Source organism: Cydia strobilella, chromosome 14 (assembly GCF_947568885.1).
Source record: "Cydia strobilella chromosome 14, ilCydStro3.1, whole genome shotgun sequence".
Taxonomy (NCBI): domain Eukaryota; kingdom Metazoa; phylum Arthropoda; class Insecta; order Lepidoptera; family Tortricidae; genus Cydia; species Cydia strobilella.
In genome coordinates this window covers 1,792,795-1,819,264 of record NC_086054.1, presented here as the reverse complement: position 1 = coordinate 1,819,264, position 26,470 = coordinate 1,792,795, and the positions used below count along the sequence as shown (strand labels likewise).

Genomic DNA, 26,470 nt, shown 5'->3' with positions numbered 1-26,470 from the left:
AACACTATGAGTAGGGTCTAGTGTGGCTGCGGGTTCTAGTGTTATTTTGTCACAAAACCGTATCAACACCTGCACCGGTATCATGGTCGCGTTTTTGTCACTTGTCATACCATGCGTCTTTTTCGCACTTACGTACTTGTTAAAGCGTGACAGGTATGGTGACAAATGATAGACAGCCGTCCATCTTAGCCCCACTGACCTAGAAATTTACAGAAATCGTTGAATATTCATAAATAGTCCCTGAGCTCTACTTATTCAGTTTAGTTGCCATTGCTTACTGAAAACAGGCGAGCATTTGTCTTAAGAAAACCAATATTTTATTTAGTGTCAGCAATCGAGATGTACCGCCGGCTGTCGGCTTATTCCTGTCACCATATTTATCATCGCAACCATTTATACTATAGTCGGTGGATATTTTAATAAATCAGATATACCTATACTCTGCTTTTGGGATTTTCGTGGCATTATTGATCGTTTTTAATTTTGAATGACCATTTAGGATCTTTAACCCTTAAATGCATGATTTTTTCTATAACTTTTTAATAAATTGAAATAGATGTGTCATGTTGTATAGATTGAGGGAATAATAATTTGGATAGCTGCATATTGAGCCACGGACCATCAAATATACGATGCATATATACATCATTATGCATTTAAGGGTTAAGGTTTATAGTTATCGTTATCGGGTTTATTTTATTTTTAAAATTTACTTGCAGCTTGCTACTCATACAGCAGTGAGAATAACGAAAGCCCAGTGTCAGCCATCAGTCGTATTAAAAAAAGATCCCCTGAAATAAGGACACGGCAAAGTTCAGGGTTCACGGGACGAGTCCCCAATTTATTATGTATCTGAATAAAACATTACGGGAACAGACGTGACGGACGTTTTTGCCCGCTAAAGGCATGGGAATTATAACGTAAATAACTGGACTGCCTCTTTTATATATTTTTTATAAGTACTTAACCGACTTCAATTTAAAGAACGAGGAGGTATTAGGTTGTGGATCGTGTTTGCCATATCTCACCGTAAATGTTTGCAATAATGTAATTTAAAGTGTCATGAGTCATACTAAACTTATGCTAATTTCACGGCTTAACTCACGTAGTTTTAGAGTATAGCCTTCGCGATAGCAGTGCGCTATTTTGAACGCTATACTCATGCACTGTTAGTGCTTGAAAATGGAGACTAAGGTTTCCGAAACATGTCGCGCGAGTGACTAAAAATGTAAAAATACGTGAGTTAAACCGTAAAATAAATTATTAGTTTAAAAAACACTAGAAGAACACGCTTCTATGATACGATATTCCATCATGGAATGCCAGTGCCTATCTTCCGGCTTCATCATCAGACCTTGAAACCTAATCGTGGTCAAAATTCATTACAAGACTTTTCTAACAAATCCAAACACAGCTATGATACTATGTTCCATCATGAAGTTCCAATTCATATCTTCCGGCTCCATCATCAGGTCGGTTCGACAGTACATATTATTGTATTGTCATCAGAACTACATACAACTGCCAATTTTCATGACGCTACGATCCTTCGAAGATGGTTAAATTAGTTACCTTAGATTCCATTACATAGTTAGTTACATACAGGAAAACCTAATAAAGGCGTATTAATTACCTTAATATCTTGTGTATACGTATACACAAGATATCAAGGTAACATACGTATATGTTACGCTCTCTGAACCTACGGCCCCTTAAGACCACCAAGTGTTCAAGATGGCGACATAATGAGAAAGGTCAGACGCATAAGGAAATTGATGTTCCTTTTATTTATTTAATTAAATGGAATCGAAGATTTGCAATGGTAATTCAATATAAAATACCTACCAATTAACAATTGTGACGTTTTCAACCAAAAGGTACCACATTGTATGTATGTATGTAAACACTTTACTGTACATAAGACAGATTACAAACACAATAAAAGAACAAAAATGTATACAATGTACAAAGGCGGACTTATCCCTATAAGGGAAATAGCGCCTTACTGACAAGCAACAATAAGTACCATTTTGGTTGAAAATGGCACAATTGTGCAATGATTGCACTGCAATCTGCACGTGCTTTCAATCTTTACGTGATATATTGACCCTAAATAAAACTGCCTTTGTTCTCGCAGACTACTTCTCATACAAATATGTACCTTATTCCATACTACTGAGGTTGTATTTAATGTAACGTCCTCAAGCGCTAAACGTAAGGACCGAGAACAGTGAATTTATTTAAACAGTGCATGTGTTAAACCGCTTACCGATTGCAGGCGAATCCAACGCTGTATATAACCAGTAGGTGCACTGTTGAAAACTCAATAGTTACTCGTAGTACAGGAGTCGGGGTCCTAATTACGCCGGTTGACCTGAACGCTCGACTCGCTCGCTGTTGATTATCGATCGGAATACGCAGACACATGTGAAGAATCGACAGTGTTTTGTTTAAGTGTTCGATTCGAACAATAAACACGTGCGGTTAATACAAGCAATAATAAACTGTATGTCAATGAGTTAAAGCGTTGATAGGCTGCAGAAATAACCAATGTAATTGGAGATCGGGTCATGCAATAAAATGCCTTTTGTTAAAGGAATAACGGGCAAATTCGACGGGCCAGTTTTAGTCGATCTGTCGATTGGTCTGTATGGTTTTCTACATGTGTGTATATTGGTACTTGGTAGGTTGTGTTGTGAGTTAGGGCACGAGTAGGTTTATTAAAAAAGTTGAGACCTAACTACTGGGTATAAGTACTAAGTACTAACGGAAATAGGGGGCTGGAAATAGTGCAGGATACGACTGGTTTAAACAAACGCTATAGTAGCTTCTATAAACATCCCTATTGTAATTATAAGAGGAAATTATTAAACGCTTAATTCAGAATATTTATCAAGGCGCGCCGCGAAACTCGCGATCGCGCAGGTCCTCAAAATCTCTACAAGTATACTTCTGTTCAATTTTTTTTTGCCCAGTCTGCCGGGTCTGCCCTGGCAAATATACAATACAATACAAATCCTCACAATAACCTCACAACCTCAGAATAAATGTACATGGAAACGCAAATAATATATGAAGACAGAGGTGACAACAGGCGGCCTTATCGCTAAAGAGCGATCTCTCCCAGACTATATGTAGTCTAGTTTCCGTATGTTTTTTTTTAATGGCATTTGCCCTTGATTAAACGTGGAAAAATTCAATATAAAACTAAAATTTTGCGTTACCCCCTCTTAAAGGGTTAATGCCCTAGGCCCATGAGGTAACGGTGTGAAGAAAGCGTTGCGTTACATGTAAATACATGCGTAGACGCACAATTATCGCGACGCACGCGCATGAAGAGCGTAAGTAAGTACCTAATTAGAAAACGATGATCGAATTTCGTAAAGGTTGTGAACCCGTTTTAAAAGGCGGAAAGCAATTGGGTAGTTGACAACTTTTTTTTTCGTGTACCCGTCGCCGGGGCCCCGTTCTCGTGTTTTTTTTTAATACCACGTCGGTGGCAATCAATCATATGGCCCGCCTGATGGTAAGCAGTTGCCGACCCCAACACTCCTCTCCCTCGTTGAGCTCTGGCAACCTTACTTACCGCGGCGTGTCACACGAAACCGGATTTGTGGCCCGTTCCGAACGGGTAATTAGGATCCGTGTAGGTAATTAAGGTCCGTGTACCCGTGTGTCCGGATCCACGGATATTAATTACACACGGGTCCGGCCCGTTCTCGACGTATAGTGACGATCGGACGCGTTCTTTATAAGAGCGAAGAGTCAAAAGTTTAATATCGAACAATAACACATTAACAATAACAAGCAAAACAAAAAAAAACAGAACCGCGTGGACCGCTTCTCCGGAGCCGAACGCAGGTCCGTTCCCGAACGCACTACACGGCCACGGACTTCGACGGGTTCGTGTAGTTCGGACGCTTAGCACCGCCGGGGCTAAGAACACGGACGCACGGGTTGGCGTGTAGCACGGATACCGGGAGCCCTAGTTTGTTTTGAGGATCAAATGTCTTTATGGACCCATTGTCTTAAAGCAATACAAAAGTCGCAAATGATGGTCAAAGTCTGGCACCCGCACTTTACTAACGAAACGCTCTAACAAAATAAAAGGTTGGCTGTGTTGTGTCTGCAGTAGGTATGGGTTAGGGACTTCACATTACACTTTGAATTTTTTCGCTGATGTACGCAAATTTCCTCTCGGTTTTTGCCTTCACCGAAAAGCTGCGAAATAACAAATCTGCTCCGTACACAAGTTTCAAAAAACTCATTGGTACGACTCAGGACCTCCGGAATAAAATGCTGATGTCAGATCCATTCGGCCACCACCGCTTCCACCAGAGAAATGAAAAAATTACATAGGAGCAGCAAAATTATATTTACAAATAGTGTAAACAATATCTAAACTAGCACATAACACAATATTAGGTAAGTCACGAGTAGATCCAAGAAAGTCTCGTAATATACGACCATACCGTAAATCATGACATTTGGCAATAATGTGCGCGGCGCTGAGTTTTATCATTTATCATGCCGCGCGAAAAATCATACGTCTTCCCTTTTGGTCTTTCATATACTATAATATATGTATGATCTACTTATTAAAAAAATCTCAAGGGGAATGAAAACCGGCCAAGTGCTAGTCGGACTCGCGCACCGAGGGTTCCGTACTTTTTGTTTTTGTTATAGCGGCAACAGAAATATATCATGTGTGAATTTCAACTGTCTAGCTATCACGGTTTATGAGATACAGCCTTTTTTTTTTTTTTTTTTTTTTAACGTTGGGGAAATGCGTTTACGCATGCCACCTGGTCCGGGGGAACCAGGAGGGATGACGGACTAACCAGAGGACTACCGTCTAAAACCACCAACGAGTGCCGAATCCGCCTTAGATGGGGTGCCGCAGGGTCGCTAAAAGCATTCGAATACAGCCTGGTGACAGACAGACAGATGGACAGCGGAGTCTTAGTAATAGGGTCCCGTTTTTACCCTTTGGGTACGGAACCCTAAAAAGGGTGACACTCGTACCTAAGTACTATGAAATTCTGCATGTTTCTGGCGAAGGTTCGGTTTTGGCCAAAAAACTGCTGAACCTTCCGATCGCGCCGAAAAATTCAAATATTCAATAATTCAAATATTGAATTTTCAGTACTGTCAGACTTGAGTTTTTGCCATTTTCCGGTTTTTCACTTATATCTTGGAAACTTTGCGTCTTAGCGACATGACTACGTAAACAAAATGAAAGCGGATTAAATTTGCTACAAGTTTAATTCAGTCAAATTTTTCGATATTTTGAATAGTCTTCGAGATATTCTCTATTGAAAATTTATTTGGGACTGAATTTTATCTTGATATCTACATCAAGGAAGCTACTAGGCCATGTTTGGTAAAACACAAAATTGAGAGTCCCAAATAAACTTTCAATAGAGAATATCTCGAAGACTATTCAAGATACCAAAAAATTTGACTGAATTAAATTTGTAGCAAATTTAATCAGCTTTCATTCGTTCGTCGGTTTTCGTATAAATCGGAAGTGTCAAATTCATTTGTGGTAGATCTGTGATAGTTGACTACGGAACCCTAACAATGATCATACAGCAACGAGAACGAGTAACGCATTAGGTAACAATAAAATTCAACACACAATAGGTACCAGTAGGTATATGTGCAATTTCTCCGATTACATAAAGGTTTCCATTTCCACTACAGACAGCTTTGAAAACGTGACTACGACTTTAGTTAATGAAATTGTACCACTACGGTTCAATTCGTGTCTAATTGTATTATGTGAAAGCCGATTTTGAAAATTATACCGCGAGACGTAAAAGCAGAATTCATTTGTAATGATTTCTTGTGAATCTAAATAACAGGTCTGATGGAAACGGTTTAATTTTGTTTATAAAGACGAATTATCAACTGGGGAGAAATTGTTCTTTATAATAGAAAAACGACCGTTAAAGTTTATGATAAAAATCTTTAAAGACTATTAAATATAAAAAACTTAAAGGTATTATGTTGGACCTAAACAGTAAATAAATGAGGTAACTAAATGCTAGCTCATTTAAATGATGAGTTGTTCCTTTGTTTTATTTGGGTTTTAGGTCTAGGCATAGATAAATTAGTTAACTAAGATTGTTCACTTCATACATAGAAAAAATCATACATACAATGGTATATAATGTAAGACACGTCTTCAGTTTAAAACTTACGTTTTATCTCCGATACAACTTATATTATTTATTAAATAAGGAAATTGATGTATGAAGCGAGCAATATAAGCTTACTTATTTTATTTTTCTATGGCCTAGGATATATGTTCCTATTATAATCCCTTTCATATCATATCATATCATTTCTTCTTCTGCTTCAATTTAAGAGGTATCCTCTTGTCGGTGGAGTATTTTCCATTTCTCCCTCTCGTATGCCATATCCTTGACCTCTTGATACGACACGACACCAGCTTTTTCTTTTATTTGGTCTACGTAGCTGTCTTGGTCTGCCTCTGCCTCTCTTTCCTTTTATCTTGCCTTCTATGGTCTTAAAAAAGTTGTCGCGCCGTATCAAATGTCCAATCATTTTTACCCGTCTGTTGATGGTGTTCAGTATCATCCTCTTCTCTTTCACTCTACGTAATACCTCTTCGTTCGTTATAATCTCTTGATCTCCGGACCCTATGTTCTGTGACTTCTATATCGCTCATAACTAATACCAGAAGATCAATTAAACACCCAAACAAAGCAATTCCATCATAATCCAAAGCATTTACAATTTACCGGATACGATACAAAACAATGGAAGAATAATACTCCACTATCTCATATGTCACATTTCATCGTCCACAGTTAACTGACTATTAATAACCGACCGTAATACAAAGACATAAAGCACATCTACGATCAATTAAGAGTGTTGCTGTCAGTGCTATCATCCAGAATGTTAACTGACGATTGTAAACCTTAATATAAAGACATAAGGTACACCTCTGGTTAGTTAAGGTTTGATAGACATTCCGCTGTTGTGACGTCTGTCATTGTGCGTGTTTCTTATGGAACACCTGTTGGAGTTTTCCGACATTGCGTGAAATTGTTCTGATAGTGTTGTTACACCTGAATTTTACAGTTATATCTCTACCGTTTAACTGATGTGGTTGTTAAGACGTTATTATGGGTTTCAGCCAGGGACCGGACAACCCTTTCCGCGATAAAACCCTTTCAATGGGCGACACTTAAACACGGCTAACACATTGAAAGACTTTCCCTTTTGAACTGCAAGCCTATTCATACCCTTACCTTTGACTAACCCTTCCCGAAAAGCTAACCAAAAATAAGGCTAGCTCTTAATAAGGGTTACCCTTATCTTTAAGCGCTTTTTATAAAGGTTTCCCTTTGCGTGAAAGAGACAGGATTGGTATATATCTACGGTAGTGTATGAAAAGGAAAGAAAATACGTGCCTAGTCAAAGAACGCCGCCGTCGCCGCCGACGATCGCTCGGATTCGAAGTAATGTGTGCTTTATGAACAAGGTAGACGACTTAAATTAGCATGCTTATATGCTAAAAGGGAAGCCCTTTATAAGGCTAACCCTTATAAGCAATATGCAAGGTGTTGGTGAGCGGATGATAAGGGTTTTGTAAGGGTATTTGGGCTACCGATTACTCAAATGTGGTAGCTTTATATAAGGGTTTTTAAAACCAAAACAAAGGGTTTCGTCTGGCAAAGGGTATGGTGAGTTAAGCCTTATGCAATACCCTTATAAAACCCCGATAAGGGATAGCGGGCCGGTCCCTGGTTTCAGCTGACAGACGAATAAACTGGGTGAAGGCTTGACGGCATTAAGCTGATTAGTATTAAGTATGTTGAGAAAGCAAAACTTTAGACAAGAAGACAAGACAAGAATGCGCCTCACGAAGCCAGGAACATGCCTGCTACGGACCAGCCGGCATAACAGGGGACGAAATTTTGTGGGAAGTGACATGCTCTGGGATGGGAAAAGGATATGATAGATAAAATCAGCCGGCAATGCAGCCTAAAGTCAATATATTGGAAGGTAGGTTATGTCGTCGAAGGAGAGCGTTGGTGATATACTTCTCGTCGTTTCCGTTTTGGTCTTCGTAATATCTTGTATCAAGCAACGTCGAGCAAAACCTTAATGTACATATAAATAATTTTATTCAATATAAGAATTTTAGTTTAAAACTCAGCTACATTCTACTAGAAAATCGCTGAAAATCTTCTTTACCAACAATCTGAGATGAAATAAGTGGTAGACCTTTGGTAGACCTAAAGCAACCATATTCTTAAAACGTTTGGGTGTGTCAGTTAAAAGAAAAGAAGTAGGTACTGTTTAATTCTAGATGCCGCAAACAAAAACTGTTTTCCTAATCTTCCACAGTTCCTAAAATAAATACCCACCCGGTAAAACAACAGATACTCCATAAATTATACGATTTTAGAACCGTCACGTCGTCACACACGTTTCATTTTTTTTAAATAGTGTAGAAACCAAGCTATCGATCAACCGACAAGTGACTATCGGATTACTAAACCCCCAACACTCCGCATCCTGTTTTAAACATGTCAATGCCCTGAACTAGCGTTGTTGAAAAACTAAAAACGGTGGTTAAAAAACATCCATTTTGCTAACGGATGTGTATAGTATACTTGTGGATGAAATTAAACGCCGTGAAACTTGAGGGAAAGAATACCTTTACTAAAACTAAAACACATGCGCTAACAATAGATGCCAAAATGATGTATGGATTTCAAATATTTTGGCGTGGCCAGATCGTAGATTGTAATCATTTCATGAAATTCCATTTCAGAATTGATCATTTCAGGATGGTTGGAGGTTCGGTTGGACTTTTTCTTGATGTGGAAAACGGATCATTTCATGACCACGACACATTTTCAACTGTACACTTGTGTCGCCTAGGCAGTAATTATTGAATTATTCTAGCAAGACCAAGCCCAATCTGCCAACATGACTCACATAAGTACAGTGAGCTGCGAGATCGCATAGAGAAATTACGAATGAATTCATTAATAAAGTCACCATGCACTTTTACGGCTGATAGAACATATCGATTTGTGAGATAATGTACCTATGTGCCTAATTACTAATTAGTAGCTGGAGTCGGACAACGTTAAGTTTTCATGCCAAATGATACGTCAAGTATAGAGTTTATAGGGATATGTATGCTTTCATACTGCCAAGTTTGTGCAAGATAGCGTGGTAAGAGTTTACCTAAGAAAAGAAAGAAACAATCCCAAAGAACCACATACCACATTGGTCTTGTCTCACTGTCGATCGACTTGAGATATCTATATAAGTTTAAGAGTTTTGAATGATTCACGGTTAGTTTCACTAGACTTATATTGACCGGGATAAAGACCGTGCCTTTTATATTGTTTTTGAGCTCCCGATATTTCGACGCAGTTACGTGCAATTTGTTCACAGGTGAACGGGTATATAAGTTTAATGAGAAAAACTAAGTTTAGAAAGGGTTTTAAAATTAAACCAAATACTAAATCAGGATTGAACACCAAGCTTAAACTAAACTTAGAAATAGCAAGTGTAGTGAAGGAAGTGCTTTTGAATTTTGTAGAAGAGCTAAATCCTGCTGTCGCGACAGACCGAGCGAGACTTAGACAGGTTCGAAAATAGAACAAGGATAGCGAGATCGGGTTTGTGTGGATATAAAATGAAATAGTTTACGTATATGAAATAAAAAGTGATCAAGAGTTGTGCCCCGGGCAGGAATCAAACCAGCGTTTTCTTTCACGCCTAGGTTATCCGGAGTTATTGCGGCACTCGAAATTTCTCAAGTAGACACATACATCTTGTAAGACAACGATTGAGATATGTTAATGCAAACACTAACTTTAACATTAACTTTGGCCAAACCAAAGTTAGTCAGAAAATCACGATTCGTCTTTAATAAGATGCAGTCAAAAACTTTTTAGTGATTTTCTTACTGGTCCTTTATTTCAAAACAACCCAAAAATTGTATGCTGAAGGCTTAGTAAAATGTACCCAAATCGTTAACTTTTATTATGTTCACAGGATAGACACCTTTTTCTTGATTTAATTCATGAAATTGTGTCTTTCTGTCTGTTAGACTGTTACCTCTTCACGCTTAAACAGCTTAACCGATTTAGTTAAAATCTGGTATAAAGGTAGTTTGAGTCCCGGGGAAGGACATAAGGTAGTTTTTATCCCAGAAATCATCCTTTAAGTTTGTATGGGAAATCGATAAAAAGCAGATTGGATAAAAAATAAGCTACCCAAATTACCTCCACGCAGACGAAGTTGCAGGCAAAAGCTAGTAATAAATAAAAGAAAGTTCCAAACGATTCTCCTGAGGCGTACAAAGCTTTTGAAACCCCGAAAATAACACTGTTTCAGAAAGAAACATACAATGGTCAATGGTCTGAATAATAAAAACGAAATGTACCACATCCCTTGGTGTGTTGTACATCACTTAGCAAGTTCGTCGTCCCTAGGGGAAACCATCTCGAGCAAAGAGGGCTACCGCGTTTTATTTCGCCGCTAGGGGCGCTAGTGTAGATGGAGGTCTTTCAAAATGTCAAATGCATAGAAGTTTGGGGGGTTTCAAGCTTTTTTATCGGGAATTTTTACTCTTTATTCATAATTGTGGTAAATCTTTGTCCATCTTTGATTAATCATGGTAAACAATAGACATAGCTCAATAAATGTTAGTGGTTTAAAAAAAGTGCCAACTGAAATATATGCAAAATTAAACAGGTTGAAAAAATGCACAAACCACAAAAATGAAACATTTAGACGTTAAAATACCTTTGTGTATATTAGAACGTATTGATTTTATAAAAATAAGCATAGAAGAATTTTAAAATCTGTTTTTCTGGACCTACATCTACAGTGGCGCCAACTGGTGAGCACAAAAACCACGAATTAATAAACTAGTGGATGTGAAATGACTCCTATTTAGTATGAAAACCAGTGTCGCTAAACTCACACATTCATAGCCACGTTAAAATACGTCACACACTTACAAAATTGCTCTGATTCGTAGCAACTTTCCATACCAAAAAGTTATTACTGGTGGACATTTCTCGAACGAATATCAACTGTAGGCTACATGAGTGACGGTTTAAAATATAATGTCAAAGCTATATGACATACGACTCTTTCATTATCTCATTCATCTCACAAAAGCTCGCTCAACGTTCACCTAATACAACTACTCAACACCAGATGGCGTTATGTTATATAATTTTAAAATCACTTACTTATTACAGGCGAGAAAAGGGCTAAAAAACCAGTATAAGTAAGGTCTAATTACGCATGGTTTGTTACGGATCTCACGGTCACGTTACACTGGTGTTTTCGAGACCTCTACACGCCTGCGAGTAGCTAACCGTTGGAACTTCTTTCCATTCGACGATATAGGGAGGGGACAGTGTAATCGGTGTGTTTTATCGATATTTGTGTGTTCAGTTAGGTATTGATATTTCATTACCGTATGTTTTAACACATTTAGATGATACTTTATTTATGATTATAATATAGGTAGTGATAATCGTGATTGTATGAAAAATAGTACAGTACAACAAATATCTAACTAGAAATTTGTTTCTTATTAATTGACCAACTAGGTTGTTAATATGAACATTAAATATATCTTAAAGTCAAACAGATAAAATCATAGTTCTTTAAAGGTCTATTAACTCGGTATTGCTGTTATTTTGTGATCACAAATCTGCAATTACTTACATAGGTAAGTATTCGTCTTTAACAATATATTTACTTGTAGCAGCATTTAAGGCCAATCTAGACGGGACAACCTGATTAAATTGTCAAATTAATTGTATGGTGTGAAAGCATACATGAAACTGGCTCATCGATCCCACTTGATTTGATTGTAAGATTGTGACCTATCAAATCAGGAAGGGGAGCGGCAAAATTTCAATATTTGACGCTAGTTTGCGTGGTACGGAACACTTTTTATTAATTAAGTGAGCCCGAATGTCACTAATAATTACTAAATTAGTAACTAAGTTTTAGGCGTGTGGACGCTAGATGAGATGTATGGCAATTTTATCCCCAGAAATCTTTCTCTAAGAAATGCTCCTAGCAAATGGTGCTATATTTTTGCGGAAACTAATTTTCTTGCCCAGTAGCATTGATCCATTTATTTTTAATATCGGCATCTTGTGGTAACCTACAATAATTAATAATAAAGAAATAGAAAATATAAAACGTTTATTCATGGCACATTGCATGCATTGTACGCATAAGTGCATTAAGTACCTAGTCTAATTATATTAACGATGAAAATATGATGGGTGTAAAAAACAAAAACGTATGTAAAGGAATACGAAGGTTTGAAAGGTTGCCATGAAATGACCCCGACTTAACTTAGTGCTTGATGACCAGAGCTGCCATATTTACTAAGACATTGATTATCCCAAATAATAATTAGAAACGTGTCTAAAATAATAATTTATTACCGAACTACCAAACATCAAACTTGAAATATCGTAACTTTAACTTTATCGATATAAATATCGACATTGCGCAGCATCTGAGTAGCGAAGTTATTTGACATTTAGGATAGCGAATATTCCAGATAAACGTAAAGAATAGTGACAAAGGATTGTGAACTCTAAGTTCTAACTGATAAAATATAGATTTACTTAACGAACATTCGTAAATAATGCAATAGAAACAGATTTTTCGTATTTATCGGATTATATTTAAATAAATAACCACCGGTGATAGGAAATACCTCCACGTGAAAGATTTTTTAAACCGCTGTGATTTCTGCAGCTTAATACTGCACAATACGGCATTTTAAATTTAATTATCAATTTTTGTTAGACGAGCGTACGTACGACGTGAATGTCATTCGAGCATGAAGTTTACACAACAACTGAGCATAGTCTGTGCATAAAGTGAGTCGGTCGCTACTAACTGTCGGATAGACGGGAACGCCCACTTGCCATCTCCATCCTACTCCGTGACAAAAACGGTAGCCCTCAATAGGAACAAGCATTTTGCTCACGATAACTACACTGAACTAAACACTAAGATAGCGCTTTCAAACTTTTTTTTCTAAGTAAATTATGGACCTGGATAGGATACCTTTTAAGCCACGGACGCGGAGGTAACTTTGGAATGAGGTGTGTTCAAAAGTTGTCGATGATCAAACATTCCGTCTTTTAGAGTTGTTCAAGGTCGAACAAAAAATTGTTGGTTCAGGAAGGTTTTTATCTATTTCGGTCTTAAATAGAATGCACGTTTTTTAGGGTTCCGTACTCAAAGGGTAAAAACGGGACCCATTAATAAGACTCCACTGTCCGTCTGTCTGTCACCAGTGTCACCAGGCTGTATCCCATGAACCGTGATAGTTAAAATTTTCACAGATGATGTATTTCTGTTGCCGCTATAACAACAAATATTTAAAACAGAATAAAATAAATACTTAATTGGGGCTCCCATACAACAACCGTGATTCTTTTTTGCCGGTTTTTGCGTAATGGTACGGAACCCTTCGTGCGCGATTCCGACTTGCACTTGGTCGGTTTTTGAAACCAAGTGAGGTGAAGACATCAATCATTCGTTCTAAAAACTAGTTTAAAGTAATGGTTGTCAATTAAATAGGTTGGTTATTTCGACAACAGACTTAAAGACACTTTCAGTGATTAGAAAAGTAACTGAGGAAGTCAATAAACTGCTATTAAAAAACAATTAAGCGTTCATTATAACGAAATTAACATAACTTGTGTTAGTGACGCTTTCATGACTGTTATGGTTGTAACAAAATGTTAAACTAAGCTATGAATAGCAATGGTACATTTCTCCTCCATTGTGCTCCGTAGATAACCGTCGTAAAACGTTTCGGGGCTATTATCTATGGTCTCGCAATTTGTCATCTATGGCCGGGGTTTCCCTATTTTTTTTTTTGAATAGGGCTTAAATCATCTTCTTGACAGCCACATCCGTTTTTGCGAAGGGCACTTCCCGAAAAAAACTACCTTTTTCAATTATCTAAGGAATGTTTACGATGTTTTAATGTCCATGATAAATCATTTCTTGAAACCAAAACAACCTAACGACTTTTGACGCCCGTCTTGGTAATCTTTCAGCTTCGGCTCGCTGATATAATGCGAAGTATTCCGAGCAGACATGCTTACAAAAACAAACCATTTATTAGTCAATGTCAGTTCAGAAACCTGACATATTTTTCAGTTTGACCGCCGGCAGTGGGCAAACCGGCTTGGCAGGGAGTCAACAGGTAGGGTACAGGGCACTGACCTACAGTCGCCGGTGCATGGCATGAATGGCACCATAGTTTCAAACGTTCAGCTGTTACCGTCGTTAACGATACGGTTTTTGAACGAAAACATTTCGAAAATAGAACACTAGTTCATTCACGTTCCACATTTTAAAATGTAACGACGCGGAATGCTGCGAATGGAAAGTGCATTCGCAGCACGAAATGTTTTAAATTTGCGAACGCACACGTTTAACGTGGCGCTTCTGAATTGAGTTGTAAGACTTTTATCTTCGTACGCGTGTGGTTTATTAAACAGCTATCTACTAAATAAACGATGCACACAATGTCAGCACTTCATACGTGTTTGCTTATTTACATGTCGATACCAGAGCCAAACAACGGTACATATGTAGGTATTGGAACGTAACAATAAAAACATCGCAGATAAAGTTAACTGTAAATTTAAAGCAAAATAACCAAAACGCCACTCACCTCGCGAAATGCAGAGCTGCTCTGCGTCCTTATGCACTTAACAAAGGTCTACTTTCACCTCCGAGAATAAACTTTACCATATACGGCCCTCTTGCGATGAACGCGACTTTAACGCGCTTTTTAATCGAACGAAACAGTAACGTTCAATTGAAACGGTAAAATGTGATCGCAAAAAAAGTTAACTTCACTCACACAACACTTTAGACTTTCCACTGTATTCACTGCACTGTTTTTGACGTTTGGGACGAGTTTTGTGTCATAAAGGGCCGGGGCAACCGATACTGAAAGTTGTAAAACTTTTTCGGTTGCAGATTTCTTGTTTCGAACGTAGCCGAGCGTCCGTTGTGGGGCGAAGCCGCCGCGCGAGTGGTTTCAGTGGTTGGCCGAGGCGAGAGCGGCGGCCGGCGCGGCGCGAGCGTGCGCAAGAGACAGAACGGCACGGAGCATGCGGAGAAGACAGAGACGAACGGTCGGGACCGTTTACAAAATGCCCTTCTCTCCCCTCGCGCGAAATTTAAGGGGAAGTTTAAACTTTGGCCCTATTGTAGGTGTTTAAAAAGCTCGTGGTGTTTTTAAACACTGTACGGCCTTGGGAATTGGGAATGCATTTTCCTTAACAGCTTTGAGGTCATGGTTTGTAAAATAAGTAAAGTAAGGTACGGTGGCCCAAATTTTAATGGGGACATTTATATTGATAAAACTGGTAACATTTAGTCACCTGTTCATATATTTAAACAATGCAAAGCAATAAGCAAGGTCGTAATAAAATATGTACATAAATATGAAAAATGGAATTACAAAAATTTACCTATTTTACTTAACTTCGTATCTAAATCTGCAGGGCTACAAACGTGAAAATCGAAGTTCGCAAATTGCCGGCATCTTTCTCTGTCACTCTAATTACACCTTCATTGGAGTAAGAGAAAGATTACCGCAATTTGCGAATTTCGGTTTTCGCGGTAGGCCCTCAGATCTTTTGATTTGTTAACTAAGGCTAAGGTACCTATCTATAGCCTCGTGCCGCCCACCATACAAAATTATTGCTAGAGAAATTTGAATCTAGTTGTATTCTTAATTGGGTTGAATTTCATTTGTTCGAAAATTTTGAGACAAAAGAAATGCTACTTTGTTTTTTATATGAACGTTGAAATTCCATTGAAATGGAATGTAAGTACATCGTAATTTTTAATTGGGTTGAATTTCATTTGTTCGAAAATTTTGAGACAAAAGAAATGCTACTTTGTTTTTATATATAAACGTTGAAATTCCATTGAAATGGAATGTACATCGTAATTTTTAATTGGGTTGAATTTCATTTGTTCGAAAATTTTGAGACAAAAGAAATGCTTCTTTGTTTTTTTATATAAACGTTGAAATTCCATTGAAATGGAATGTACATCGTAATTTTTAATTGGGTTGAATTTCATTTGTTCGAAAATTTTGAGACAAAAGAAATGCTACTTTGTTTTTATATATAAACGTTGAAATTCCATTGAAATGGAATGTACATCGTAATTTTTAATTGGGTTGAATTTCATTTGTTCGAAAATTTTGAGACAAAAGAAATGCTACTTTGTTTTTATATATAAACGTTGAAATTCCATTGAAATGGAATGTACATCGTAATTTTTAATTGGGTTGAATTTCATTTGTTCGAAAATTTTGAGACAAAAGAAATGCTACTTTGTTTTTTATATGAACGTTGAAATTCCATTGAAATGGAATGTACATCGTAATTTTTAATTGGGTTGAATTTCATTTGTTCGAAAATTTTGAGACAAAAGAAATGCTACTTTGTTTTTTTATATGAACGTTGAAATTCCATTGAAATGGAATGTAAGTACATCGTAATTTTTAATTAGGTTGAATTTCATTTGTTCGAAAATTTTGAGACAAAAGAAATGCTACTTTGTTTTTATATATAAACGTTGAAATTCCATTGAAATGGAATGTACATCGTAATTTTTAATTGGGTTGAATTTCATTTGTTCGAAAATTTTGAGACAAAAGAAATGCTACTTTGTTTTTTTATATAAACGTTGAAATTCCATTGAAATGGAATGTACATCGTAATTTTTAATTGGGTTGAATTTCATTTGTTCGAAAATTTTGAGACAAAAGAAATGCTACTTTGTTTTTTATATGAACGTTGAAATTCCATTGAAATGGAATGTACATCGTAATTTTTAATTGGGTTGAATTTCATTTGTTCGAAAATTTTGAGACAAAAGAAATGCTACTTTGTTTTTTTATATGAACGTTGAAATTCCATTGAAATGGAATGTACATCGTAATTTTTAATTGGGTTGAATTTCATTTGTTCGAAAATTTTGAGACAAAAGAAATGCTACTTTGTTTTTATATGAACGTTGAAATTGCATTGAAACGGAATGTACATCATAATGTACATTGGGCGGCATGAGGATAGTAAACAACATTTTACAAAACCTGGAAGTCATTGTTGCTAATAAGCTTGACCAATCATTAACATAGATAAAAGCAATAAATTCATATTAAATTTAAATACCTAGGCGCATTACTTACGCAGCGTACTACGTAGGCGAACAACACGCGAACGCGAAGCGACGTGGGCGATCTCTGGGCCCGCCGCGCCGCGCCGCTTTGCGTTCGCGAGTTGTTCGCTTAGGTAATAATTAATAATACTCCATTTTGTTTGTAATGTTTGGACATACGAGTATGATCTTATTAGTAACTGTTATAGAACTTAATAGGTAAGGCGCCATTCATTTATAAGTAAGACAATTTAGGAGGGAAGGGGGGTCGACCGTATCTTATTTTTTCTTACAGGGGGTGAGATGTCTTGATAGTTCTTACGTAAGATCACAAAAATGCGCAAGTAAAGATTATACTTCGAAAAAGCGCGTGCATCCGTGCGAGAAAATAAACCCAGTTGATTATTGCCAAAAAAAACTTTTTTGTACTTTTGCAGGTACAAAGTAAAAGTTCCTAAAATAGTTTTTTTGAAAATTTAATTAAAAATTAACTCGATGTGTAATAATTTTTCCTTCAGATTCTTAAGTAATAAATATTAAACAGGATGTTGGGGGTCGGCCTATTCTTATTTTTTCTTACATAGGGGTGGGGGTGAACATCTGGCAAAAATCGTCTTACGTAATAAATGAATGGCGCCTAAAATGTGTTTTTTTTACTACATAATATGATAAAAAATTCATACAAACTTATTAATATAAGCAAAGTAGACTTATATTGACCGGGATATAGACCGTAATTACCTTTTGTATTATTTTGTATGTCACCCGTGAACATGATGCATGTAACTGCGTCGAAATATCGGGAGCTCACAAATAATACAAAAGGTAATCACGGTCTATATCCCGGTCAATATAAGTCTAGTGAAACTAACCGTGAATCATTCAAAACTCTAATAAGCAAAGTAGTTTCACTGAATCTAGTTTTATAACAATTTTCACATGTAAACAAATGGGTTTTTATCATTTTATGGTTTTAGCAATTACTCAGTAATCGTAAGCATACCTTGATAACACTAGTACAAAGTGGTATGCAAAATCACAACAAACTGCTGCCATATAATAATATGGATTTTATTTTAAAACATGTCGAAAATTGGTTGTACAATGTACAATCTTCGCTAAACCCTTAGAACGCCAACTGGCGTATGTGGCGCCAGGAGTGGCTCACTCCGGGATTTCGTCGCGTCGCTACAAGTACATGCGGCTCACACCAAATTTGGTGTCTAGCCATAGTAGTTGCCGCGCACCGCTACGGAACGGACGCCTGCTCGCGCTTGCGCCACCTAGCGGCCATATCTGTCGTAATAGACGCGTTTTGTTAGAGAGTGAATCTTCTGTACCTAGTACTATTTATTATTCTGTGGCAGCACGTCATCGTGAATTGTCAGAATGCTCGTAGGTTTATATTGAGCGTGCATCAGTTGAAGTATTTGGCGTTCAAAGGGTTTAAAAGAAAAGGTTTAAGGGTTTAATCTCTGAAGTAGAGTAACACAAAAAGCCAAACGAAAAAAAAAGGGTTTAAGATGTCAATACTCAAAAATGCATAATTTGTTGACTATATCCTAATATTCCACTTTTTCCACTTTTAAATTTATTCTAAGCTTTATATCCTAATATATCAATTTCTTCATTTTTGTAATCTTTAAGAATTGACATTAATTCTTTGACGTTTAAACTTAATAACACATTGAGTGCCAGGCGACGGCTTCAGTCGCTTTCCTATATAAAGCGGGAAAACGCTGGGAACGGCTACGAGCATAGCACTATGAAAATGTTGGCAGTGAATGTGTTAAGAATAAAAGTTATGTTGCATCTCACTTTTACATTAACTAGACAAAAAGAATCTCTTATATACAAATTTCAATTCGCACATAAACTTACACCTAAGATTATTTTGCTATCATTGCTTCACTATCCCTAAAGGAACATTCAGGTCCGTCTGCATTAGCAACGGATTTAATTGAACGGGTCTTTTTTCAAACGTTGGAGCATGATTTAACTCTGACGGCGCTGCTTTCTTAATAAATAGATTTTGTACTTTTAATACTACAGCATTAAAGCAACCTACAATGATGTAAATACCCCCTATAATAGAGAACAGTCTTAAAATAAACTGAAGGAAGTTTTCTCTTTCTTGGTAAACATTAATTTTCAATGCCGCCATATCATATTTGAAGAAAATCCCTGGGACTCCGTGGGAGCCTTGTGAATGACTGATTGGTCTTTTTAACTCTTTAACAGAGTACTGATAAGTCTTGATTGATTCAAATGCTGTATCTACATCTGTTGGTACGACTTCAATAAAGTACTGATACAACATGTTTTCGTCATTAGTAATTTTCTCGTCACCTTCCAGCGGGTATATTATTCCATTCGCAGGACTGCCGAAGCTGAATCTGTGTATTCTATGACTGAAGTTCTGTGGTGTGTCATCGAACAGCATGTTCAAGTGAATATGGCCACGGGGCAAGTGTAAACTTTTACCGGCAGTTACATGAAAATTGCCAGCTACTTTGTTCAAAGTAAGTATACCGTGTAGTCTGCATGCGTCTGGTCTTCTATTTGGCTTCGTTTTCCTCGCTGGCACAGTAGCTCGAACAGATCCATGGCCCTTTTTCCACAATAATTGCCATACTGAATGGTACTCCTCCCTTAAATATGAATTTAAGTACTTAACTGCTTCGAATGCATCTTGCTGCTCTTGTGTAAGCTCGAACCACGTGTCTTCTTCAGTCAATTCGCCGAAACCGAACACGCTTTGCGACGTAGAGTCCAAAATATCAGCGCCAATGTTTGAACACGGCATTGCGACCGTTATGTCAATGTTTATCCTCAATTTCTCGTCCATTTCAGTGTCAGGTGAGAATTTAAAAACTAAATTACTATCCAAATAGTACGTGACTTCACTATAAATTAACCACAGTATAATAAAAAATGTGATAACGGAAAACGTTCCGCCGACCGGAGTGCTGTCGACGTATTCCTCCGGAACTTTGGGAAATGCATCGAATTCCTTCACTTTGTCTATAACATTCTTCTTTCCTCTATATCTGAGCATCTTCTTGTTATATCAACTCTAGTTAAAACTGCCTTAAGTAAGAGGAATTTATTTTAATAATATTTTCCGGTACAGCTTGACTTGAAAGAAATACTCCAACAAGCTTTCTTTCTATAAGTTTGACAGTTCCACGACAGTTCCCTGAAGTGTCAAAGTGACATTGATTTCTCTTTACGGAGTTTGCTCTCTTCTTTGTTTATGAATTTAACTGAATTTTTAAATTACTTTAGCATTTGTAACAAATAACATCACATTGTATAAACATTAATAATAAAAACAGTTTATTCTTATTTGCAAATCTTTAATTTTTTACTGAGATAAACTTACGTTAAATACTTAATTTTTAAAAAGCTTGAAGCGGAATACATTTGAACAAAAGCAACATTCGTAACCATACTTCGTAACATTATACATTTTTCCGAACGAAATCATTGTATTTTTCTGCTTAATAACTTTAGCATGTGAGTCATACCATTATTTAACTGTAGATAACGCGTATTTGAGAAAATAAGTGTATTTCATAACTACATAATGTAGACAACACTGCTGTTGATAATATTCATCTGAATACAATGATAAACATGACTTTCAAATTATTATTCTGTTTAAAAAGAAAAATACTTCTAATTAGCATTAGATTTGTTTGACTTTGACGTTTTATGTCATGATTGTCATGGTATGGTGCCGTCATTGTGAGCCACTGAACGCCGCTACGAAATAGAAGTTTCCTATCTATTTTTAACCACAAAAGTTAGTTGCACAAATATTTATGCAGTCGGACGAAGAGGATTCTCTGCTGCACTCATGCTTCGACTCTCTGAAGAACGCAGTCATGGGTTGCTGTTACAGTTTATGCCATAAAGAGACTGACCCCCAGGTACTTAATGCTTGTATGAAGTAGAATGGGTGTTAAATCAGTGTAGACGTGCGTAGAATGTTGTGAAAACGTGAAAAAATTCTGTGTTAATAAACATTTTTTTAAAGCAAAAATATCCGTTAGGTATTTTTTGCAGTGATTGCGCGATTGGCACAAGTGTTAACTGTGTCAGTTTTTATCGTTAATTAATAGTTGAGTGACTTATTATCGGCGTAGTTCATTGGATTATGCTGAACGTGGAAGCGGATGGACTGTCATTGTTTTGCACCGCAGTGGCATGCTGTTGCATGTTATCTTTGTGTTTATTGCTGACAAACAATTTAAAATAAAAAAATTTTTTTGTCACAATGAGCTGTGATGGTTGGCTGGCCAAATGGATCTACTGCGTGTCGTTTCCGGAAGTATAAACCTTTTTAATTTTACTTTTTAATACTGAATAGTGATTTTTTATTAATGCCAGCTGTTCCTGAAAAACTTGTTTGTGGCCAGTTTTTAAAACTATTTGGATGAGTTACTCTGTTCAATGTGAAACCTTATCTCAGTGCAATAAAGCATCAAATGCTGTAAATTTGTCATCAATGATGTGCAAACAGCAATTATGCAAGAGGTTTTTCCATGAACAATAGATACATTGATATGTGTGGTTTAAACATGTGTTATAGTCAGTAAATGATGTGCTGTGCGGTAATCGGATCCTAATGTTGTTATTCAATGCTTATTTTCATATTTGCATAGTTCATAGTTGCATATTGTTTACTTCAAAGATAAGGCACATTTGTTATTATGATTTAGGAATTGCTTGCTATCAATATTGATAACACTTGAGATTGATATCTATATTTTTACGTAAATACCTATCATGTTTTTACGACAGAATAAAAACAAAAGAAGGAACATATAATCCACCTATATTCATCTTTCCATTAATAATTTTCAGGAAAACACAGTGAACGAACGGACACATCTGCTCGAAGTGAGTGAACAGACGCAAGAGAGTCCGGCGCCAGCGCCGGCCGCGCCGCCGAGAAAGCCTGACGAACAGAGCGCTCTCAACAGGATACTACATGAGACTGCCACGTAAGTAAAGCCTAAACATAATTTAACTAAATCAGGCCTGTAAAGTCTTATGAATAAAGGGGTTACTTGCTATACTATAGCCTCTAGCCGCCCAAAGGCATATAAAAAGGTCGCCCATTCTATTGTAATTATTTTAACAAATCAAAATTGCATTTATCTTGTCAAGTTTTGATGTCTGGGTGGCCTTCTAGATAGCACAGATTGTCTAAATATTGTCAAAATTTCAGTTAAATACCCAATGCAATACTGGATAGTTCAAATATTTCTAGTAACTTTTCCTTGAACCACGTTGCCATGGTTACACCAACCAACGAACCACCACACCAATGAGTGTGAACGCGACCAGACCAACAAGTGTGAATGCAACCGATGGTAACGTTGAAAGCGAACGCATCCGACACGCAAGAATGAGGGTAGACCGAGCGCTGTCTACACAACTTTGACACCCACCCGCTATCTTCAGTCACCCGTGAACTGAACATGATGCATGTAACTGCATCGAAATATCGGGAGCTCATAAATAATACAAAAGGTAATCACAGTCTATATCCCGGTCAATATAAGTCTAGTGAAACTAACCGTGAGTCATTCAAAACTCTAATTGTTATGGTTGATTATAGTTTCAATTAACCGTTAAATACTAACCATAGTATTTAACGATTAATTGAAACCATAATCATCGCTTAACATATTCAGCTTAACAGTTTCCGTATTTAACCATTTTTATATCGTTAATGATACACATAATGGCAATGTGCCCATTGGAGATAAGATTATTTCCTGTAGGAGCAGTAGTATTGGACGAAATTGCACCTCAAAACGTAGAGATAGGGTCTAAAATGATACAATATTATTTGTTATGAAACTTTAGGCATATAGTAATTTACTAGTGGTTTGCAGTGTGCATGTTTATATTAGATAATAATGTTTTTAAATAGAAATGCTTGAAGACCTAAGTTAAAAATATGTACTTCAAAGGCCTTTAGACTTAACATAAAGAGTTAGTCGTAATATTTACCTGATTACGTTTTTATCGTATTAAATTTCGCCCCCTTTAGAAGTCGCTTAAAAATGTAGCTTATTTAATACAAACAATACAAAACCTTTTTTTTTACTGCCACAAGAAAGGTATCACGTAGGGATAGGTTTGTAGTACATAGGTATGAGAATATATTTTGCCACAGAAGGGTTTTTATAGATATTTTGACTTATACGTTGTAGTTAAGGTGCATTCAGATGATTTCGCAGCCATTCGTCAAGTCAGCCATTCGTCAAATCCTTGATTCGTCAAGTTAGACATCCGTCAAATCCTTAAATTGCCAAAATAGATACTTGTCCATTGAACATTTCCTTCTTACCCGGCCTGAGTCGACGGAGCCCCGCTATTACGCGGGGCTCCTATTTCTCGGCGGTTTGGCCTTCGGGCATCTAAACCAACCTAACGAACCTAACCTACCTACCCATTGATTTAGTGTGACGTCCGTGAAAGCATTACACTTTGGGGAAAAAGCGTAGGTAGGTAGGTAGGTTAGGTTCGTTAGGTAGCTTCAGATGCCCGAAGTGCAAACTGCCCAGAAATAGGAGCCCCGTGGAGCGGGGCTCCGTCTAGTTAAGATGTGAAGGGAATGTTTTTGAAAAGAAACAGTGCGGTGGGACCATGGTTTCGTACGTTAGACTATAAACTAAGGTCAGCTAAATGTAGGACAAATTATATCGTTAGAAATTTGACGAATCAAGGATTTGACGAATGTCTAATTTGACGAATCAAGTATTTGACGAATGTCTAATTTGACGAATCAAGGATTTTACGTATGTCTAACTTGACGAATCAAGGATTTGACGAATGGCTAACTTGACGAATTAAGGATTTGACGAATGGCTGCGTAATCATCTACTACTTGGCGCACGAAAAAGATATAATTTAAATTTAATTGTTGTACAATGTTGTTTAAGTTGGATTTTTATTTATTTTTTCTACTCCAGCACTCTTATTTGTAGATTAAATGACTGCCAGTTAGATCGAAAACAACTTCATAAGAAGCGCGGCGCGGCGGGCCCCGGCGCAGTGTTAAGGATCCTGACAGCAGTGTTCTTAGGGATATTCATACAATATTATGCAACTGTTGTTTTTTTATTATTCTGACTTCTAGGCAAAGATCTACGAACCAATATTTACTTTGATTTTATTTATAATTTTAGGTGTTTGCCGCTGTTTTAGAAAAAATATTGTGTGCAACGGTACATAATTAGGTTTTAAAATACTCGGGCCCGTTTTTACAAAACTCAACTTCGTCTCGTTTTGTAACCTTGGCCCTTGAATTTTAAGTAGCCTTATTATAGTTGGTCAAACCAAATTGTCAGTAAGTAAGAACAAAAAAAACTATACTCATCCTTTTCTTTTGGGTGCTAGTACTAGTGTAAGACAAAGATAGTATGATTCTCTCTGTCTATGTTTGAAATGAGACAGTCCTTTGACAAACTATATGTACCTGTTGCAAAATAGTACATTTTACAACTAGTGTGAAAAGAATGTCTTTTTACTACTAGTACCGAGGTATCTCGAGGTACTCGCTTTCAGCTCGTGGCAAGACTCGGTACGAGTGGTAAAAAGACATTTCACACGTGTTGTAAACGACGTTTTTTAATACAATTGCGAAAAAATAATAAATTAATATATCATTAGTAGAATCAAACCACCAAACCAAACCAAAACCAAAAGTACCTATACAGCTAAGATACGCGAGCTGCCGCAGCCCGCGATACCTTCATACTCGTGCGCGCCCCGGCCGCGGCCGCCGCGGGCCCGGCGCGGGTTGGTCAACGACACCTCCTCATAACTCATGAGGCCCTGGTACCTGCTCCGCGCTAAATTCAATTTTAACTGCGTTTCGAAAGTATAGTTTGGAACTAAAAAGTAAAAAGCACTAGTTCGAGAAATTGAGCTTCTCACACGCTACGCAGCCACAAAAAGTACCACTTTTTGAGCAACCGTATTAAAAATTACTTTTCAACACACTTGCTCAAAACGACGTTTTTATTCCACCAATTTTGGCTCATAATCCAAGATATTAAACGCGCGCTTTTTTAGTACTTATATTACAACACTCGTGCTTTTTCATTATATTATCCGACTGTCTTAAGAAGGTAATTGATTGCTAATAATATGTATGAAAGTGGAGCCTTCTTAAATTGGTCGAGTACCTAGATTTTACCACGCGGACTTGCGGACGCCGGCGCCCCCCGACCGCCTGCCGCGCCCCGGCCGGTCCGTCATCGGCCGGGGCGAGGGGCGGCAGGCAGTATGACAGATTACTAACCGTATTAACAATTAAAATTTGAATAATATGAAAGTTTCTTTTTTTTCCTCGCAAGTGTGTTGAAAAACGTCGTATGAAACGCGCGTGCATTGGTCATTACACACATCGGCTTTCTTATTGCGCCAATATCGCCTCTTGTGTACAACTTAGCACACTTGTATCACAATGTACTAATAATGTATTGTTCGTTCCAGTAACGTAATAGACGTGGGCGCGCTCGGGCCGTACGCGCTGGAGCCGGGCGCGTACTCGGAGCGCGTGCGCGCGTACACGGCGCGCGTGGCCGCCGCGCCCGCCGCGCCGCCGCCGCGCGCGCGCCTGCTGCAGGACGTGTCGCAGGCCGAGCGGAACCTGCTGCTGTCCAAACCGCCTATTAGCAATGACGATAAAGACCTAGTGAGTGATACCATAGGTTTAGGTTTAGGTTTAAGATATTTATTTCTCAAAAGATTACAAGAATAATCACTTTCTGAGAAATACAAAGACAATTCCAAAATAGCTAAGTATGCAACAATCGAAAACTGTTCTATTATTTGACCTATATAACTCCGTATAAAACTGTTTCCCACTGACGTCCAGTTTTTCGTACATGCCTCAAGGCATTCTCTACCAGTCAACCATATGGCAAAACAGAAATTCTCGAATGTGGGTGCAGTGTGAAAACTAATTAGGAAAACAATTTTTTAACAACTACTCTCTCTTCTTCTACTTCTACTTTACTTCTTTTTACTTCTTTTACTTTTTTTTAACTTATTTTTCTTCTTTTTTTACTCTCAAGTTCGTACTCTAAGAACAAATTAAATTAATTTATATGAAAATATTTCCTTCCTTTATTAATATAGCCTTTGGGAAATTGTTATTACTTGGAAATTTCGACCC

General features: G+C 37.3%; 3 protein-coding genes across 3 annotated transcripts in view; 1 reads left to right on the top strand and 2 right to left on the bottom strand.

Moving 5' to 3' along the window:
- Positions 1–15,126, bottom strand: part of LOC134747017 (uncharacterized) — a 242,926-nt gene extending 227,800 nt beyond the window's left edge. The window contains exon 1 of the mRNA XM_063681560.1: positions 14,750–15,126. The gene's annotated coding sequence lies outside the window, so the exon portion shown is untranslated. The remainder of the gene's footprint in view (positions 1–14,749) is intronic.
- A 283-nt stretch (positions 15,127–15,409) lies between these two features.
- LOC134747035 (endoplasmic reticulum-Golgi intermediate compartment protein 2) overlaps positions 15,410–26,470 on the bottom strand; it is a 250,842-nt gene continuing 239,781 nt past the window's right edge. Inside the window, exon 2 of the mRNA XM_063681591.1 lies at positions 15,410–20,348. Within this exon, the coding sequence (XP_063537661.1) occupies positions 19,163–20,320 (1,158 nt within the window). The 5' untranslated portion in view covers positions 20,321–20,348 and the 3' untranslated portion in view covers positions 15,410–19,162. The remainder of the gene's footprint in view (positions 20,349–26,470) is intronic.
- LOC134747372 (ragulator complex protein LAMTOR1) lies at positions 21,004–26,053 on the top strand. Its single transcript, XM_063681998.1, has 3 exons — positions 21,004–21,197; positions 22,135–22,274; positions 25,786–26,053. Exons 1-3 carry the CDS (start codon positions 21,090–21,092, stop codon positions 26,051–26,053), a joined length of 516 nt encoding a protein of 171 aa, XP_063538068.1. The 5' UTR covers positions 21,004–21,089.